The 20,348-nt window shown below is 37.3% G+C and overlaps 1 protein-coding gene across 1 annotated transcript in view; it reads left to right on the top strand.

The window, feature by feature from the left end:
* Nucleotides 1–20,348, top strand: part of LOC126088570 (ufm1-specific protease 1) — a 48,283-nt gene that overhangs the window by 8,014 nt on the left and 19,921 nt on the right. Inside the window, exon 3 of the mRNA XM_049906759.1 lies at nt 7,966–8,181. Coding sequence (XP_049762716.1) covers nt 7,966–8,181 — 216 coding nt within the window. The remainder of the gene's footprint in view (nt 1–7,965; nt 8,182–20,348) is intronic.

Here is a 20,348-nt window from a genome sequence, read left to right as displayed (position 1 = left end):
ATGATATGCCTTCTAGTATTACAGGTGATTCAAAAATATTTCTGTTTGTTGATGACACCAGCTTGATAGTGAAGGATCTTGTGTGTAATATTGAAACAGTAACAAATAATGTAGTTCATGAAATAAGTTCGTGGCTTGTGGAAAATAATTTGATGCTAAATCACAGTAAGACTCAGTTTTTACAGTTTCTAACTCACAATTCAACAAGAACCGATATTTTGATCAGACAGAATGGGCATATTATAAGCGAGGCGAAACAGTTCAAATTCCTAGGCGTTCGGATAGATAGTAAGCTGTTGTGGAAAGCCCATGTCCAGGGTCTTGTTCAGAAGCTAAATGCTGCTTTATTTACCATTAGAACAGTATCTAAAATAAGTGACACTTCAACACGAAAAGTAGTCTACTTCACATATTTTCATACGCTTATGTCATATGGTATTATTTTTTGGGGTAATTCTTCTGATTCAAAAAGGGTATTTTTGGCTCAAAAACGGGCTGTTCGAGCTATATGTGGTGTGAGTTCGAGAACCTCTTGTCGACCCCTATTCAAAAATCTGGGAATTCTGACATTGCCCTCACAGTATATATTTTCTTTAATGTCGTTTGTTGTTAGCAATATTAGCCTATTCCCAAGAGTTAGCAGCTTTCACTCAGTTAATACTAGGCAGAAATCAAATCTGCATGTAGAATGCACTTCCTTGACTCTTGTGCAGAAAGGAGTGCAGTATTCTGCTGCATCCATTTTCAATAAGCTACCACAAGAACTCAAAAATCTTAGCAGTAGCCCAAACTCTTTTAAGTCTAAACTGAAGAGTTTCCTTATGGCTCACTCCTTCTATTCTGACGAGGAGCTCCTGGAAGAGCTAAAAAATTAAGCAAATTCCAGTGTTACATTGTTGATTGCCTTCATTTAAACTTACGACTTGTCACCTGAATATGTTTTTTTTTATATTTCATTTTATCTGTTTCTAATATCGTGTTATAATTTCATGTATTGACTCGTTCCATGACCATGGAGACTTCTCCTTAATTTGGTCCCACGGAACAATAAATAAATAAATAAAAAATGTCATGAAAGCTAGGTCAGACATACTTGTTGCCATTGGATGTAATACGTTTCCATTGTGAGTGGGGTTCCGATCGATCTGTTATAGCTAGTTTTCAGAGAAGACATGTACTAATATATCAGAGGATGTCTTGTCACAGTTACCACTAACATAACTGTAATTACAACAATTGATTGTTGAATGATTAAAAGTCTCGTATTAGATAAACTGAACTCCACAATGTCCGCAGACAAACATAACGTCAGTGCCCGTGAAAGACAGTTTTGGATTCAAGTCTCAGCCTGGCAAACAGTGTTACTTTGCCAAGAAGTTTTATGGAGAAAGCAAAAAAGAAAAGCTCACACAACACACACAGAGAGGGAGATCTGAACATACAGATAGTATACTCTTAACTTCAGTTAACCTACATTCATCACAAAATCTCAAAGGCTGTCAATTAAACACATATCTTTCAGAAACACTAACATACAAAGAAGCCAAGGCTTGCACAAAATAAAAACAAATAACAAACTGTCATAGAATACGCAAACCAAACAACACAATTTGTGAATACAATAAAAGTAAATACATATTCTAAAGACACCTCATGACAGAATAAAAACTTCTACAACCACTTTCTCACTAATTTGTCTCATGTGGACAGACCCAAATAGGACAATGACAGGTTAACAGAACAACATTGTGGATGACAGCTCACATACTCTCCAAACTGACCCAAATAAATTGTCTTCCTAACAATGCCACATAAATCGTTTGCTGGTACAGATTGCAGAACTTTTTACCATTTTCATAGTTTCCCCCACATACGACATATTTAACATATAACATAATTGTCCAAGGCATCAAACTTTGGCAGAAATGACAAGGTGCACAACATTTCTCACAATCCCTCATTCAACATCCAGCTCTATTTCATTCCATGGCAGTTACACACCAGACACACACAATAACTCCTAGATACAATTTATAAATAGCATACCAAACAGTTTTTCAGACACAAAATTTACCACAATAGAATGTCACATAAAACTATGCCCTCTACTCACATGCCAACTCTCAAATGTACCACCATATAGGACATCGCACATCACATCATCATAAATCATGAGTCCAAGCCATGCCTGATAACAAACACTTTTATTGATCCAAACAGTGCATCACTGCCACAGAGTGACTTCAGATGAGAATAAACTAATAAAGCAATTTCAGGTTTTGAGTCCTAATAAAGCATTTTCAAATTTTGGGTCTTTCTTTAAAAAGCTTTGTGTTGTTTGAATAATGTAACGTTGTTACCTGTCTTACTGTGACATTCGCCTGCTTTATTTCTTCATTGATAGTACTCGGTGTCGACATATTGTGATGTTGTACTGGCTTAAAAATGGGGGGGGTTGGAAGTTCAACACTGACTACTGTAACTGATGTAGCTGACAGTTGCACAGTTAATTTTCACAGTTATTTACTTTCACAGTATTACACAGTTATATGGCTAGTTCACTATGGGTTAACTTTTGATAAGCCTCATTAATAGTTTGCAGGCAAACGTCAGCATACTGCTACAATAGTTTGCTGTTGAATATCTATGAGCAGTAAATACCTAACCACAGAGTATGTCCGATATCTCAAACAGATTGAACAGACACTGTCATTGTTCTAACAGATGGCCTATTTGTGTTACACTTATTTCATGGTTAAGTTGATGCATTGTTGTTGATCTAGCCAATATAGATTTCTCGTCTGAAAATTTATCGTGGAATGACTGTCTCGGGATCAAAAATCGGGCCTTTATATATCCTCACAATAATAGGTGGGTCATTCCATGTTAAAGAGACTTTGTGGCAAAAAAATTAAAATGACAATATTACAAATATAACCTTAAAAATGCCAAGTTAAAAGTACATTTGTTCATTGCAAAATAATCATGAATATGAAAAAAATAAATTTCTACCTTCACTAAGTGTTTAAAGTGCACTACTCTATGGCACCAAAGAGAGGTATGTTTTATGCTATTTCCAGATGAATATTAGTTGTGTTAGCTGTGGCTGATTGTTCTATTGTTGCAAAGAATATTGAAGTCAACATTGTTATAGCTCATAATAATTCATTTTGCTGAGGTAAGCTAATTGCATTTCTTTATTTTGTTAGTTTTATAATATATATGCAGCTTGTAACACCCGTAACAAAAAAGATACAAAAGTTTAATTTGTAATCTAGTAAATTTGTTCTGTACTATACCTTTCTGTAAAAGTGAGGTTATGCACATGTTTTACAATATCATACCATTACATGGCATTTTGAAATTTTATTTAACACTCTTAGAGCTGTTACGGGTGTTACTAATTTTTGTTTCGGGTGTTACTTAACACATGCGTAACACCTGTAACTTGAATTGGAAGGTTTAATGCCACCTTAATCTTTAGTAGGCCTAGGCCCTACATTTAAATTATAACCAAATGGTATTATTATTAATGAATAAAGTTTCTTAACTATGTTTATGATATATGAAAACAGTTTTGCCGGCCGGTGTGGCCGTGCGGTTCTAGGCGCTTCAGTCTGGAACCGCGTGACCGCTACAGTCGCAGGTTCGAATCCTGCCTCTGGCATGGATGTGTGTGATGTCCTTAGGTTAATTAGGTTTAAGTAGTTCTAAGTTCTAGGGGACTGATGACCACAGATGTTAAGTCCCATGGTACTCAGAGTCATTTTTGAAAACAGTTTTAAGCATGAAAACTAAAATTTTTATTCCACTGCATACATTTGTTTAAGCACTACATTATAAAAGTTAATTAGGGCATTAACCTGACTCAACTGACATCCTCCTAAAAAGTTAATTAAGCCCAAAATTAGATTACATATAGTTTATGTTTTCCATTCTAACTTTTCCAAGAACAAAAATATTGCTAACCTCAGTTTTAAATTTTATATAGGCCCAGTAAACTGCTCATTGAGGCAGATTCTAGTCATTCATAAGAGCCTATGCTTAACAATGTCTTTTACTTTTATCTCTCTGGACAGCGTTATGTTTATACATATATAGGCCTACATTATCATGATTTCTCTTCGGAGACCATGGCACCAGTACCAGCAAGGGAAAGAGTGAAGAAGTACCAAGAAAAGATGAAAGATAACCATGAAAACAGAGAAGCTTACTTGAAGAAAGAACGAGCCGAATTAAGAAGATTGCAGGTTAAAAAAAAATTGGAAAATAATCAACGTCTTAGAGATAAGAATCGAAGAAAAATAAGAGAGAGAGTGAGAGCATTCAGAGAAAAGAAAAAACTAGAACTCGCAAGATCAAAAGTTCCAAATGAATCTTCTCCTATTGGGACTTACAAGTGTAAACAGACATTTGGTAAAGCTGTGAAGAAAGTGTTGAAGGTACTTCCAAAAAGCCCCAGTAAAAAAATCTGGTGTTATTAAAAAGATAGGTTCCGATATAATTGGCTCTGAAACTTTGGATTGACAGTTGAATGGAATTTTTTTGCCAGTTCACATGGTAAAGGAGCCATAGATGGCATAGGAGGTGCACTGAAGAGGAGTGTGTGGACAGCTGTTAGATCTAGGAAAGTTATTATTAACAACGCAATTGACTTTTATGACTACACTCTGAAGAATTTTTCTAAAATTAAGGTATTATGGGTTGATGAGATAACAGTGGAGCATAACATTCCTATTTTGGATGAAAGGTGGAAAAATTTACAAGCAATTCCTCAAATCCAGGGCTGCCATCACTTTCGGGCTTATAACACAACTGATTTGCTGGTTTCAAAAACAGCAGAGTCAGTATTTATTACTGAGGATGCCAAAGTTAAAACATTACATGCAAAAAGATGCATAAACTTCTATGAAATGTGCAATTCTGATGATTCTGATCAGGAGACTGTTTCACCATCTGAATCACAAGACAATATTGGAAGTGCTTGTGAGTTAAGCCTAACTAATAAAATTGAAAAGTCTGATTTAAAATTTGGGTTATTTGTCTTGGTTGACATTTCAAGTGACAAAAAGAAGCCAACCCTATCCAAAATTCAACACCGTTACTTGGGAATCTGCCAGAGTGAGGTTGATGAAGAGGAGGATGTGAAAATAATGTTTCTGAAGTCAGTAGGAAAAAGTACAACACTTTTTAAACTAGATGAAACTGATGTTTGTTTTGTGAAATTCAGTCAAGTACTATCTAAGGCAACAACACCAGAAATCAAACAAGGTAACCGTTTGTACTATGAGTTCAATTTTGAATTGGATGTTGCTGGAGAAGTTTATTAAATGAAGTTTTTAAACCTATCAATAATAAGAAAACATTTTTGTCATAAATTTATTAGGCCTACAAAAAGAGGTAAATATTAAGTAACGAACGATATCTTGGCCTAGTTGTACTATAAAATTGTAACACAATTTTTTGTGTAATAAATAGCTTTATCCTTCAAATATGTTCTCTTAAGTACATACTTTTATTCCAAATAAACTGCAATACTTCTTTTCTTTTTATGCAATTGTAAGAGGTAGATTTATTCCTTCAAGAATCAAATCTGATGCATCTATGTAACACCCGTAACATTTAATGTAACGCCCGTAACAGCAAAATATATATATATATATATATATATATTTAAAAAGAAAGATGATGAGACTTACCAAACAAAAGCGCTGGCAGGTCGATAGACACACAAACAAACACAAACATACACACAAAATCTAGCTTTCGCAACCAACGGTTGCCTCGTCAGGAAAGAGGGAAGGAGAAGGAAAGACAAAAGGATATGGGTTTTAAGGGAGAGGGTAAGGAGTCATTCCAATCCCGGGAGCGGAAAGACTTACCTTAGGGGGAAAAAAGGACAGGTATACACTCGGACACACACACATATCCATCCATACATACAAGACAGACATGTCTGCTTGTGTCTTGTATGTATGGATGGATATGTGTGTGTGTGCGCGAGTGTATACCTGTCCTTTTTTCCCCCTAAGGTAAGTCTTTCCGCTCCCGGGATTGGAATGACTCCTTACCCTCTCCCTTAAAACCCATATCCTTTTGTCTTTCCTTCTCCTTCCCTCTTTCCTGACGAGGCAACCGTTGGTTGCGAAAGCTAGATTTTGTGTGTATGTTTGTGTTTGTTTGTGTGTCTATCGACCTGCCAGCGCTTTTGTTTGGTAAGTCTCATCATCTTTCTTTTTAAATATATATTTTTCCCACGTGGAATGTTTCCCTCTATTATATATATATATATATATATATATATATATATATATATATATATACTGAGTTATGATGATGTCCAAAAAAATAAAAATTTATATTTCAAAATAAAATTTGGGGCAATACCTCTTGACAGTTGTTTTACAAGAATAAAAGCTTCATCAAGTTTGCAGAAATTAGAGAATTCCCTAACTCATAACAGGGACCAGGTCTACTTTTGGTAACACTCGTAACACTACTTTTTTGATTAATAACCAGGAGAACAATAAAACAATTCCAGTATCAACATTTCTAACATGAAATATAATGTAAGCCTTAAAAGTTTTCAATATTAAATTCAATAAATATTTTTCTTTACACTATTTTTCCTGATTTTAAGGTGTGTACATGTAACACCCGTAACTATGGAATTGCCCAGGTACTGATACTATACATTGTTCGGTGTTTAAGTTACAGAAATTACAATTAAAACATAAGTTATTCAATTAACTGAATATACTGAAAAATTCCTCCTTTTCAACAGTACCTTCTACCATAAAGGTTAGGCTGGATTACTTGTTTAAATAATGAAATTAACAGATATAGTTATGCAAACAATGCTTTTGATGAACCTGGTAATTATTTTGGGGTTAATTAAGGGCTGGCTTTGCTAATATGTCTTCGATTAGAGCCAAATAAATACTTCAAGGATCCTAGTACTACTACTCCCTAATGTTTACAATTAGTACAGAATTTATGTTTGTTTATAAGTCAACAATAAAATCTAAGACTGAGGGCCAACCATTCCTTTTGATGAAAATGCAGATTATACTCATGTATGTTAATAGTAATTAGTCAAAAATGAATATGAGGAGGCAGATGGCAAAACAAAAGAGGAAGTAAAGAGATCCCAACTTACTTCGTCACAATATGTGCTTTCCGGGTCTTTTGACTTAAGTCATGACATCAGATCACTGTAATGACAAACGTTTGTTCCAACACAGTGAAACATTTTGTGTAGGCAAGAGAATTAAAACTTGAATATGTCAATTTTTTATGCTCACATGTTAAAAGCCATGCTCTTTCTTTACAAATATGCAGTTACTTTCTTTTCATTATTTAATTTTAATAAATGATAAGTGTTAGAAGCTGGAAAATTTTGAAGATTTATATAAAATAAGTAATATTCTAACCCTGATTCATTCTAACTTCTCTGGTGTGGCAGTCTGTCCATATTAATCTTCTTTATGTGTAATGTTTTCTTCCATTAAAGATCAAACACCAACTCAGATGAAGCAGTGGTTAAAGCACTAAACTTGCATTTGGAAGAATGGGACTGAAATCCCTATCTGGCCATTCAGAGTTAGGTCCTGTGGTCTCCCTAAATGGCTAATTTCCTACCCCATCCTTGTATAATCCAAGCTTGTATTCCAGCTATAACCTTGTTTTTGATGGAATTATATTCTTACTTCCTTCCCATTAAGGACGAAAATTAATAAGTGTAATTTAACAAAGTGCAAGCCAGTGTATGTCAGTGGAAGCGTGAAACCCTACAAATAGAACTTCTGTGTCCTGGCGTTCTGTATTTTCCATTACTTTAATAAAATTGTGATTATATTACATTGTACCAGTGGTTAAGATCTCTATTTTTACATGTTTGCTATGTATGTGAATCTGTTTAGAATTTCATGTGATTGTTAAGGATTTTGAATGATATTCATACAGGCCTGCCTTGTCCTAGATGTACTCTACAGTGTATCCTGCAAAGTGATACACATCCCAAGTGGTCAACAACTGTGCAAGCATATTCCTGAGCTAATGGAACACTTCTCTCAACTAGGGTCACCAGTGATGATGGGTGGTGACAAAGATTGCTCCGCAAAGTGTATTGTTGGAGTACACATGGATGTTGAAAGAAATGAAGCGTCGCTTCTAGTAGTGGTAAGATGAGTTTATTTTATAACAGTGAATGATTTCAAAACAGGTTTCTTGATATAACTTCACACTTCACAGTACTGACAATGTTCTTTGCTGTCAGTAGGCTAAAGTTATTAAAATTTAGTAACTTTGGCAATGGAGACAGGTGTTTGTTAGTGTGTCTGCTAGATATTAAACTGCTTTTAACAGTGGAAGGATAGAGGGGCAGTAGAAGTGGTTATACCATATATTAAAGTGTTTCAGACACAAGCTGAGCAAATACATCATTGACTTATTGTTGTTACACGTTATATCAACTTTTAATCTTCATTTGTTCATCTGCCTATATGCTGTAACCATCTGCATTTCAGTTTTCACTGTTTCTGTGATATTTCTTACTTAACCATTTACTTGTCATTGTCTCTTTTCTTATTAAGCTGCATGTGTAATGCACAGGAAATGTGTCTGGAATGTGTGTTTCCACAACATGTTTGCACTTTGTTTTGTCTTACGTTCAGCCGACATTTGTTCGATGATTTTTCTGACATTTTGCCAACATGAGTGGCTGGCATTGTCAAAGTTTCACGCTCCATTTGACAATGCAAGCCATTTGTGCTGGCGAAACATCAGAAAAATCATCAAACAAACATTGGCCAAAGAACCTGTAGTCTTACAATATGTTAGTCTTCTGCAGCAGATCCCATGGAGAGTGGTCTCTAAGATGTGGAAAGAAGCCAGTGATGTAAATTTAATTTAAGTGCAGTACAGTGAAATGACTTGACATGACAAAACACGGTAGTATTACAATTGTTCTTGTAGTTATAAAATAACCTAAAATGTTGAACTTCAGTTATTGTCAGTGTACACTTCAGTGGAGTAGCAGAAGTTGCTGAACAGCAAATTCTTTAATCTTGTCTTAAAACACCATCACATTATTTACCTGACATTTAATGTGCTCTGGCAGTGTGTTTAATAGATGAGTACCCATGTGTATTATATTCATGTCTCTAGTATGTTCTAGAATTCTAATTTGGGAATGATAAAAGATATATATCCTTCCTGGTGGTGTTTGTGTATGTGTGTAGCAACATCAGAAAGGATAACAAAGTTTTATGTGTTGACCATAAAGAGTGTAGTAGGAACAATAATGTTTAAATGTGTAGGTGACTTGTTACGATACAGGATATGAAATTTAGTAGAGATAGCTGCCACCTCTGACAGCAATACTGTCTCTGTCACAACTTGCCATAGTCAACTGAGTTTGCTTGACAGATATGGGTGCATCATTTATGGTGCTTTAACTGCCGTCTTAGTCGCTAGCAACTGAGGCATGCCAGTGTCTTGGCAACCCATGACTGAGATGTTTTCAGTGGGTGAGAGATCTGGAGAATATGCTGGCCAGGACTATAGTCAAACTCACTCTGTATCAATATATTTAAAAAGAAAGATGATGAGACTTACCAAACAAAAGCGCTGGCAGGTCGATAGACACACAAACAAACACAAACATACACACAAAATTCTAGCTTTCGCAACCAACGGTTGCCTCGTCAGGAAAGGAGAAGGAAAGACAAAAGGATATGGGTTTTAAGGGAGAGGGTAAGGAGTCATTCCAATCCCGGGAGCGGAAAGACTTACCTTAGGGGGAAAAAAAGACAGGTATACACTCGCGCACACACACACATATCCATCCGCATATACAAAACCCATATCCTTTTGTCTTTCCTTCTCCTTCCCTCTTTCCTGACGAGGCAACCGTTGGTTGCGAAAGCTAGAATTTTGTGTGTATGTTTGTGTTTGTTTGTGTGTCTATCGACCTGCCAGCGCTTTTGTTTGGTAAGTCTCATCATCTTTCTTTTTAAATATATTTTTCCCACGTGGAATGTTTCCCTCTATTATATTCACTCTGTATCAAGTTAGATTGGGACAGTACAGGTAACATGTAGTCTTGTACATATTAGCATGATAGTAGTGGAATCTTGACCAATGTGAGGAGCAGTACCCCAGAACAATAAACAGCAGCCTCAGTAGGCCACAATCATGCTGTAGTCATAGTTGGCATGTGCTGATGAACATCGTTCCTTCTTGTATGAGATACAGAATGCTCTTTTCACAAGCAACTGACATTCAGTTCAATTTCTGAGTGAGAATCATTCATATACATCTACATACATATGCCACAAACCACTATCCCGCATGTAGTGGAGAGTACCTTGTATCATTACTAATCATTTCCTTACCACATCCACTCTCAAATGGAGTGAGGGAAAATGTATGCCTCTGTTGTTGTTATTGTTGTTGTTGTAGTGGTGGTCTTCAGTCCTGAGACTGGTTTGATGCAGCTCTCCATGCTACTCTATCCTGTGCAAGCTTCTTCATCTCCCAGTACTTCCTGCAACCTACATCCTTCTGAATCTGCTTAGTGTATTCATCTCTTGGTCTCCCTCTACAACTTTTACCCTCCACACTGCCCTCCAATGCTAAATTTGTGATCCCTTGATGCCTCAGAATATGTCCTATCAACCGGTCCCTTCTTCTTGTCAAGTTGCGCCACAAACTTCTCTTCTCCCCAATTCTGTTCAGTACCTCCTCATTAGTTATGTGACCTACCCATCTAATCTTCTGCATTCTTCTGTAACACCACATTTCAAAAGCTTCTATTCTCTTCTTGTCAAAACTATTTATCGTCTATGTTTCACTTCCATACATGGCTACACTCCATACAAATACTTTCAGAAACGACTTCCTGACACTTAAACCTATATTCGATGTTAACAAATTTCTCTTCTTCAGAAACGCTTTCCTTGCCATCGTCAGTCTACATTTTGTATCCTCTCTACTTCGACCATCATCAGTTATTTTCCTCTCCAAATAGCAAAACTCCTTTACTACTTTAAGTGTCTCTTTTCCTAATCTAATTCCCTCAGCATCACCCGACTTAATTCGACTACATTCCATTATCGTTTTTTTTCTTTTGTTGATGTTCATCTTATATCCTCCTTTCAAGACACTGTCCATTCCGTTCAACAGCTCTTCCAAGACCTTTGCTGTATCTGACAGAATTACAATGTCATTTACTGCTTGCTCAATATACAGATTGAATAACACCGGGGAGAGTCTACAGCCCTGTCTCTCTCCCTTCCCAACCACTGCTTCCCTTTCATGTCCCTTGACTCTTATAACTGCCATCTGGTTTCTGTACAATTTGTAAATAGCCTTTCACTCCCTGTATTTTACCCCGCCACCTTTAGAATTTGAAAGAGAGTACTCCAGTCAACATTGTCAAAAGCTTTCTCTAAATTTACAGATGCTAGAAATGCAGGTTTGCCTTTCCTTAATCTTTGTTCTAAGATAAGTCGTAGGGTCAGTATTGCCTCACGTGTTCCAACATTTCTACAGAATCCAAACTGATCTTCCCCGAGGTCGGCTTTACCCGTTTCCCCATTCGTCTGTAAAGAATTCGCGTTAGTATTTTGCAGCTGTGACTTATTAAACTGATAGTTCGGTAATTTTCACATCTGTCAACACCTGCTTTCTTTAAGATTGGAATTATTATATTCTTCTTGAAGTCTGAGGGTATTTCGCCTGTCTCGTACATCTTGCTCACCAGATGGTAGAGTTTTGTCAGGACTGGCTCTCCCAAGGCCGTCAGTAGTTCTAATGGAATGTTGTCTACTCCCGGGGCCTTGTTTTGACTTATGTCTTTCAGTGCTCTTCAAACTCTTCACGCAGTATCGTATCTCCCATTTTATCTTCATCTACATCCTCTTCCGTTTCCATAATATTGTCCTCAAGTACATCGCCCTTTTATAGACCCTCTATATACTCCTTCCACCTTTCTGCTTTCCCTTCTTTGCTTAGAACTGGGTTTCCATCTGAGCTCTTTATATTCATACAAGTGGTTCTCTTTTCTCCAAAGGTCTCTTTAATTTTCCTGTAGGCAGTATCTATCTTACCTCTAGTGAGCTAAACCTCTATATCCTTAAATTTGTCCTCTAGCCATCCCTGCTTAGCCATTTTACACTTCCTGTCAATCTCATTTTTGAGACGTTTGTATTCCTTTTTGCCTGCTTCATTTACTACATTTTTATATTTTCTCTTTTCATCAGTTAAATTCACTATATCTTCTGTTACCCAAGGGTTTCTACCAGCTCTTGTCTTTTTACCTACTTGACCGTCTGCTGTCTTCACTATTTCATCCCTCAGAGCTACCCATTCTTCTTCTACTGTATTTCTTTCCCCCATTCCTGTCAATTGTTCCCTTATGCTCTCCGTGAAACTCTGTACAACTTCTGGTTTAGTCAGTTTATCCAGGTCCCATCTCCTTAAATTCCCATCTTTTTGCAGTTTATTCAGTCTGTACAGACCCTAATTTCCCTTACCCCATCTTCATGGTCCTCCATGAAATGTGTTTTGGCAGTAATAAAATCATTCTGCAGTCAGCTTCAAATGCCTATACCCTGAATTTTCTCAATAGTGTTTCATGCAAAGAATGTCATTTTCCCTTTGGGGAATCTCATCTGAGTTCATGTAGCATCTTCTTAACTTTCAGTTGTTGATTAACCTACTGGTAACAAGTCTAGCAGCATGTCCCTGAATTGTGTGTCAGTGTCTTCCTTCATTCTGAGCAGGTCGTGATCCCAAACACTTGAGCAGTATTGATCCCAAACGCTTGAGCATTAGTGATCTCAAACACTCAAGCAGTACTCAGGAATGCGATCACACAATTGTTCTATACATGGTCTCCTTGTGGATGAGCTACAGTTCACTATAACTCTCCCAATAAACCAAAAACAAATATATGCTTTCCCTACTATTGTCCTTATGTGCTTGTTCCATTTTATATTTCTTTGCGATGTTATGTTGAGATATTTAATTGATGTCATTACATTAAGTGGCATGTCACTAATACCATATTAGAACGTCATAATTTTTTTTTCCTACTCATCTGTATTAATAAATGCTTTTCTACATGTAGACAAGCTGCCATTCACCAATAGACTTTCTAAGTCATCCTGTGTCATTTTACACTCACTCAACAATAATACTATACTATACTACAGCATCATCAGCAAACAGTTGCAGGTTGTTGCTCACTGTATCTATCAGATCATTTATTTATATGATTATAATAGAAGGAAACATTCCACGTAGGAAAAATATACCTAAAAACAAAGATGATGTGACTTACCAAATGAAGGTGCTGGCGATGATACCCTTGTCTCAGATGAATACTTGCTGTCAGGGACAGCATGCTAGGTCCTAATGCATAAGAAGTCTGCGAGCCACTTGCATATCTGGGAACCCATTTTTGTATGCTTGAGCATTTGTTTAAGTATGCAGTGGGGCTTACATTAATCTACAGGGTGTATATGACCCGGGACAACCAGGAAAAATCTGGGAATTTTTCATCCGGGAGAAAAACGGGAAAAACCTGGGATATTTTTATAATTCCGGGAATTTTTTTGTTTTAGTTTTCAGTTAAATTTTTGTAATTTTGACTCTAACAAAGGATATTACTGTATCCCGCTACTGCAGAATAATACTTCAACAATAAAACATAAACGAGAGAAAAAAACTAAAATAACTTAAATTGCGAAGAAAATGCGCCCAACGACACACAGTGCTCATGCAAGTGTCTGCCAATTGAAAATGTGTCAAAGGCTTTAGGAAGACTATGCAGTGCTTCATAACAACAAATTGCCTCCATTGAGCGAGAAGTAGCAACTGTTTACAGTTGATTTGTTTTAGCAGTTATGCGCGGGCTTATGCGCATGCGCATTTGCGTCACGTTTGAGTAGTAGATTCTCTCACTTCTGGCAACAGGAATGTGGCTGTTGGCTGTGCAAGCAGTCGCAGCAAGCAGCTCGATGCTACCGGGAAAAAGAGGGTGCCAAATTCATATTCTTGAGGGGAAAAAACTTGTTTCACAAAGCACCTAGCATCCACCGCACGTTTGCCTATCGATTATTCATATGATTTTGAAATGGTTCCCTGTTGGTTTTTGAACATTTTTGAACACATTTTAAGTTGATTTCTGAATGAATCGTGAGTTGACTTTTGAATGCATGCATAGTGTACGTGATGTGTCTGTCAGGAGAATCCTCGTTGCATCTAGAAATAAACTTTCCACAGACAAAAGGGGATGAGGCTATACGAGCTTAGGGAGTAAAGCCGAACGGATGAATGCCAATCGCTGCCTGATTATGTGGTTGATTTGGTTTGCGAATGATCAGCATTGTTATAATTACTAGCGAAATCTATAGCTTCAGACCAACAGAATGGAAATAAACAACTGACAGAAATAACACATGAGAAAGATTACATATTATCTTCTCAGTGTATCCAAGAAAACGAAATTTGACAGAAAATTTTTGGCCAGATCGCTACACTAGTAAGGACCAGTAGTACAGTCCCCGGCTAGCAGCCACGTAAGTTCTATTCTGGAAGTAATGTGGAAAACGTGTTGTTCGAACATGTAATAACGCCTAACCGGAAAATAATCGCGGGACAAATAAACCTGTGATTCTGGCAGGCTTAGTGAAGTTAATCGGCGAACTAATTTTGACAGTGGCAGCAGTAGCTACAGAATTGGTGATGACAAGATTGTTTGTTAGAACGAGGAAGAAGAAGAAGAAACGGGGACATCACACAAATTATGGAAGAATAAGACGATCCCAAATTTATATAAAAATTTCGTAATACTACTTTTCGATCTCATGCTTAAGAAGATGGTGCGTATGAATGAAATGTGAAACTATTTCCTAACATAAAGCCTTTTGCTTGCAGTGGGCCTAATAGGCATTTGATATTGGTACTTATTGGATTATATTCTGTTGTGTTATAAAAATGGCCGTTTGTTCCAAAACAGTCTCGTTTATTTGGTGTGTTACAAAATTGCTGCCATATTAGAATGGCCTATTTTGTTTTATCTAACAGACAGTGACAAAATAGACGTAATCAGATCGAGAAACCACACCGGTCTTGGGTATTATTTGTATTAACAGCTTTTTCAGTATTAGATAACGACGTTTCAATTTTTCATGTAGCAAAACGTTTGACGAACTTTGATGAGGTAATAGATTCTTTCGCAGAAAGGAAAGAATGCCGTGTAAAGCTGTAGCAATATTAGAAAGAAAAAAAATGCTAGGAGCTAACGTTTGAAGAAATGTGTAATTTCTTGCTTATCTCTTGTCAGTATTGGTTTTGTATATCCTATATTTAATTTTGTGTCACACAAAACAGCAAGTTATTAACTAATAGGCAATAAAGAGTTCAGATTTTCTGAAGAGTTCTTGTTCTCTCACTTACAAATAATCCCATCCGCTATTAATTGCGAGATTTTTTAAAAGAGGGGCAGGCTGTCAAACCGGCCAAGTGGGAGCAGGAGAGGCATCACATGACATTTCAATTTCCACTCTCCTGAATATAGTTTGGACGTGCGGTAGAAAAATGGGTTATGAAGAGGCGTGGCACTGCACTTTGGCGTACTTAAGATGGCACTGCACTTTGGCATACTTAAGACCAAATAATGTGTCTTACATTTCCTTGAATACATATGTTTTATGTTTCAGACTTTTCAGAATCATGTGCGCTACAAGATGAACATATTTTGAAAATTCAATTTTTTTTTTTAGTATTGACCCAGTTCGCAAACATTGTATATTCGGGACTGATGCGCAGAGCAGTCTGAGTTATAGTGGGTAGTCTCCACGTGACCCGTGTTTACAATTAGTGATTTTGCTGTTTCCCTTTCGTTTACTCTCACGTCAAATGAAAACAAAACAGATATCTGTGGCCAGGAGCTATCAAGTGAATTAAAGCAAATCAAATAATTACAGAAGGCTGAAATACGTCGTTAGTTTCAGATTTTATTTTATTTCCACCTTTCTGACAATCGAGCATTAATTGCCTTGCAGAACAATGAAGTTATTTTTGTCTGCTAAAGAAATTTGAGTTTTGTTAACCTTTTTCGCAGAGGCAGTCAATGTATTTGAAACGAAATGTTTAATTCTACAGTACTGGCTAGTTTCAACTGTTCGCTTCTTTTCAAGTGCACATTTTCATTTTCTAGCACGTATGGCATTATGCCATAATAAAGAACCAAACATGATATAATACAGTACTGGTGGTCCAAGAAAATTTACATCCAGAAAACCACACTGAAAAGCTTAATATCAGGTTGAGGTCTACTTCATTGAGAATCTGGACATAGAATGTACTCTTTAAGTATGCACTTTAAATGTGCACATTTTAATATGGTTCACAAAATTCCGATGCTCTTGCAGTATCCTCTGATGTCTTTTTTTCTTTTATGACATAATTTATGATCTTTCAATGTTTTAGATGTACGTACATACGGGCTTCCTACGTTAAGAACCAAGCGCGGTGTCGCCTGTTATCTGTGCTCTCTGGCAACTGCTGAAATGAACCTATTTCTAACAGGTTGTGGGAAAATATTGCGAATGGTGGTTTGAAAAGCATTACTTTCAAAGTAAATATCCTTTTACGTTAAGTAGAGCTATGTGCAAGAATGTACCATGAATTTATTAAATCACAGAGCGTTTGACTCTCATTTAAAAATCAACTCTTTGATGATGAGCCATTTAGGAGGATTTCGAACCCTGAAGATCAGACATTTATGACATCATTAAAAAATTTACTGGCACATTTGTGTGATATATCTTAAAGTGTAACATGCGCAAAAAAGATCAACAGTGTATGCGAAAGCTTAGCTTCTCTTGCAGCTTGAGACCAATATCATATGTGAAAGCTTTGCTTTTCTTGTAGCAACACTATGTATATTAATTTAAACTATTAACTTTCCCTGTTTGTGTGTTCGTGCTACTTAACAGTGATGTTGCTGTTGGCTGACTACATCATGTGTCCTGTGCTCTGAACATCCGCTGTCATCGGCTGGCGAGATCACGTGACATGAGCTACGAACGGCTTACAAAAGCGCATCGAAATCTCGATTTCAATTATTCGGAAATTAACATGTGGTGTGTGGCGGAATTCCAATGTATGCTTTCGTAATACGAAAATACGCAGCGTACATGTTGCTGCACATCAAAGACATTTCCAAAACGTGTCTTTTTCCCTGAGTTTCATTTTCTAAAGTGCCGGGAAAGTGTACGCCTGTGTATAAAACCATAACCATTCAAAGGATTAATAAGGGAAAATATACTGTCACCCGGGAGAAAGTGTATTTTTAACCGGGAAATCCGGGAATTTTTTTTCCTTGTCCACATATACATCCTGATCTAGGAATATTGAATTTGCCTGTTGCCCTTCATCCATGATTTGCAGGGTACCATGTGAGGAAAGGGTAAGCTGAGTTTCACACAAGACTGAACAGAATGCAGATGGCATTGTTCTTATCCTTGTGCTGTCATGCTCAATTGCTGATCAGTTACATATCTATATAGTCCACGCCATGCCAACTTGAAGTTTCTAGCATATTGTCTTCATAGTGCTGCAATTTTTGTGGCCACCAGTGTATACATTGTGGAGTATTTGTCAAAATACCAAGTTTTTGAGGTTTCTGCAGGCTGTTCAGGATTAAGACCAGATAAGTTTTTCTAATTAACTTCTGTATTCTGAAAATACTCTCAATGTAAATTAAGTTTCCCTAAAATTTCATAAGGTATTAGTGAAAGGAAATGTGCAGAACATATTAGTACATTCATTTTCAAGTAAACAATGTCAGTAATAATGCATACTGCAATGTAGCTGAACCAAGTCATTTCAAGAATTCTTGGCAGGGGGTTCTCAGGTTAAGATTGTGACTTGTAGTTCCAAAAAACTTACTTTCTGCTTCTTGTATTTCATTGTTTCACAAACCTATTTTATAGTTTTGAGACCAGTGGGAACCATTGAACCATTTGTACTGAGCAATGTCAAAATTCAGTGATAATAGTTTTGCCTTGAACCATCTAGTGATACTTTCAGATATTTTGTTAGTTGCCTTTTTAAAAGAGGACTGTCCACATTTTCTGTCCATACTTATGTCATCTGTGGAAAGAACAAAATTTGCACCTTCTGAAACTGCAAGTTGAAGATCATACATGTATATCAGAGACAACAGAAGAGCCGAATTAGAACTTTGTGGTGTACCATTTCTGATTCTGAGTGCTTATTTTTTATGTGACAGATGTGTGATCAATACACTTCATTTTCTGTCATTTAGATAACCTACAGTTCATGAACCTGCTCTGTTCATTGTTTCTTAATATTTTGACTTTTAAATCAAGTCTAAAATATTCCTATTGTTGTAACTGACCAGTTACTATAGCTACTGACTACAGCAGATGTAAGTCCACCACTACAACAAGCGTAGTGCACACTGACACTCAAACGGTTCACCTGCAACTACTGAAGGTGGGAGCCAGGGGCAATCTTGTCACCAACTGCTGTCACCAGGTCTGCCATGCGTACGCAGCACTACACTAGCAGCACCTGACGTCGATGGTATCTTCATAGGGGCATGCATGGCCCTCCGTGGCCTCAGTTCTTAAATGTGTCCAAGATGTGTAAACTACTTTCATTGCATTCTTGTTGATGTCACTCTGTGACCCAGTAAATTATCTCTCTTTTACGGTTGTGTGTTTCCTTGTTTTCCTAGTTAGAACACAAGTGGTAACATTGAGAGTTGAATTTTTGACATGTTTTGGATTCTTAGGTTTTTCTGTCATTTGCTTCTTCCATGGAGTCTTTACTCCAGTCACTTGTGTAACAAAAGCAGGCACATACAGCTGTGTTTGGATGGTTGTTCGCTTCTTTCACCCAAGCTCAGCTGCCTGTTGTTAAGCACTGCCATACTGGCACGCATACGAGAAGTGGCTTCCGCAATGTTTCATAGTGTTCTGGGTGGTTGACATGGAGATATGAGAGAGACTTTTCTTAGCATGGACAGCCCCTCATATGTATCGCCTACTGTGCCAGTTAGCTCCTCTGCAAGAACCAGCACTGCTTTCTTTTGACAGTATTTGTAGTTTGCTGTCCTGCTATCACAAGCATACACATGTAGTCACTGTAGATGTTGAATTCTACCAATAACACAAACAGTCACAGCACTCATATAGAGCTTGGGTGACTGAGCTTTACAGCCACATTCGTGTCAGTTTGCCACGGCTTAGTCTCAGGAATGGTCAGAGATGCACTCATTTGTTGGACGCCAGATAAGGAGGCGCATCAATGTGCCCTTCCCTTTGAAGACCTTATGTTAGGGGAGGTTTTGAATTCTGCACAATCATTCGAAGTCACCTGCACTGTGGACCAGCAATTAGAGGCTTAGAGTGATGTCACTGTTGTTGACAGCATGGAACATAGCATGCTAGAGAAAGAGGAGGTAGCCACAGTACAAACAAGCCAACTGGACTGATTCAGATGAACACATCGTCGGCAGCTGGAACAATGAACACTGCTTCCTTCATGCGCCTTTATTTTTGTACAGCATGAGCTGATGCCCTGCTGCAAGTAGTGGGCCTCATGCCTTAAAAAAAAAGAGGGAAGTCATGTACCAGCATGATTTCAGTCTCCATCCACACATTAGTTATTGTAAGAATCAGTGGCTGTTGAGAGATTTAATGTTTTGTCATAATGTTTGATGATGTCTGCAGACCAGAACAAACTTTACATTGAAGTGCAGGTGAGGGATAACCCTTTAATCCTACAATTCGATACAAGGGCCACTGTGTCCCTAGTCAGCTCACAACATACTCCAAGCTAGGCTCCCCACTGTTTGCGCATGTCAAGTGTTGGTTGGTAATCTATAGCAGATAACAGATTCTTATTCTTGGCCAATTCAAGGCCAACACAGTTTATGTGTCAGTCATCAATTTTGTTATGTGTTTGGTGGTTAATGAAGCGAGTACTGAAAATTTGTTTGGGTTAAATGTCTTTGCTAGTTTTCATGTTTCTACTACAGAAGCAATGCATCTGTTGCCAGACCAAGTGCTGCAAATTGGATTCCTTGTTTTCTGAGTTTTTGGATCTATTTGTCTCAGCGTTAAGTTGCACAAACAATTTCACTGCTCACATCACCCTCCAAATCCTCTGCCGACCCTCACTTTTTTGGGTGCGACCAGTGCCGGTTAGCATTGCATGACCATTAAGATGACACTGGGTCACTGAATGTCATTTTGGTGATCAGACTGATTTCCTCAAGTGAATGGTTACTGTAAAGAACT

This window comes from Schistocerca cancellata, chromosome 6, assembly GCF_023864275.1.
Source record: "Schistocerca cancellata isolate TAMUIC-IGC-003103 chromosome 6, iqSchCanc2.1, whole genome shotgun sequence".
Taxonomy (NCBI): domain Eukaryota; kingdom Metazoa; phylum Arthropoda; class Insecta; order Orthoptera; family Acrididae; genus Schistocerca; species Schistocerca cancellata.
Note: the sequence above shows the minus strand (reverse complement) of the source record. Positions and strands in the feature narration are given on the sequence as shown.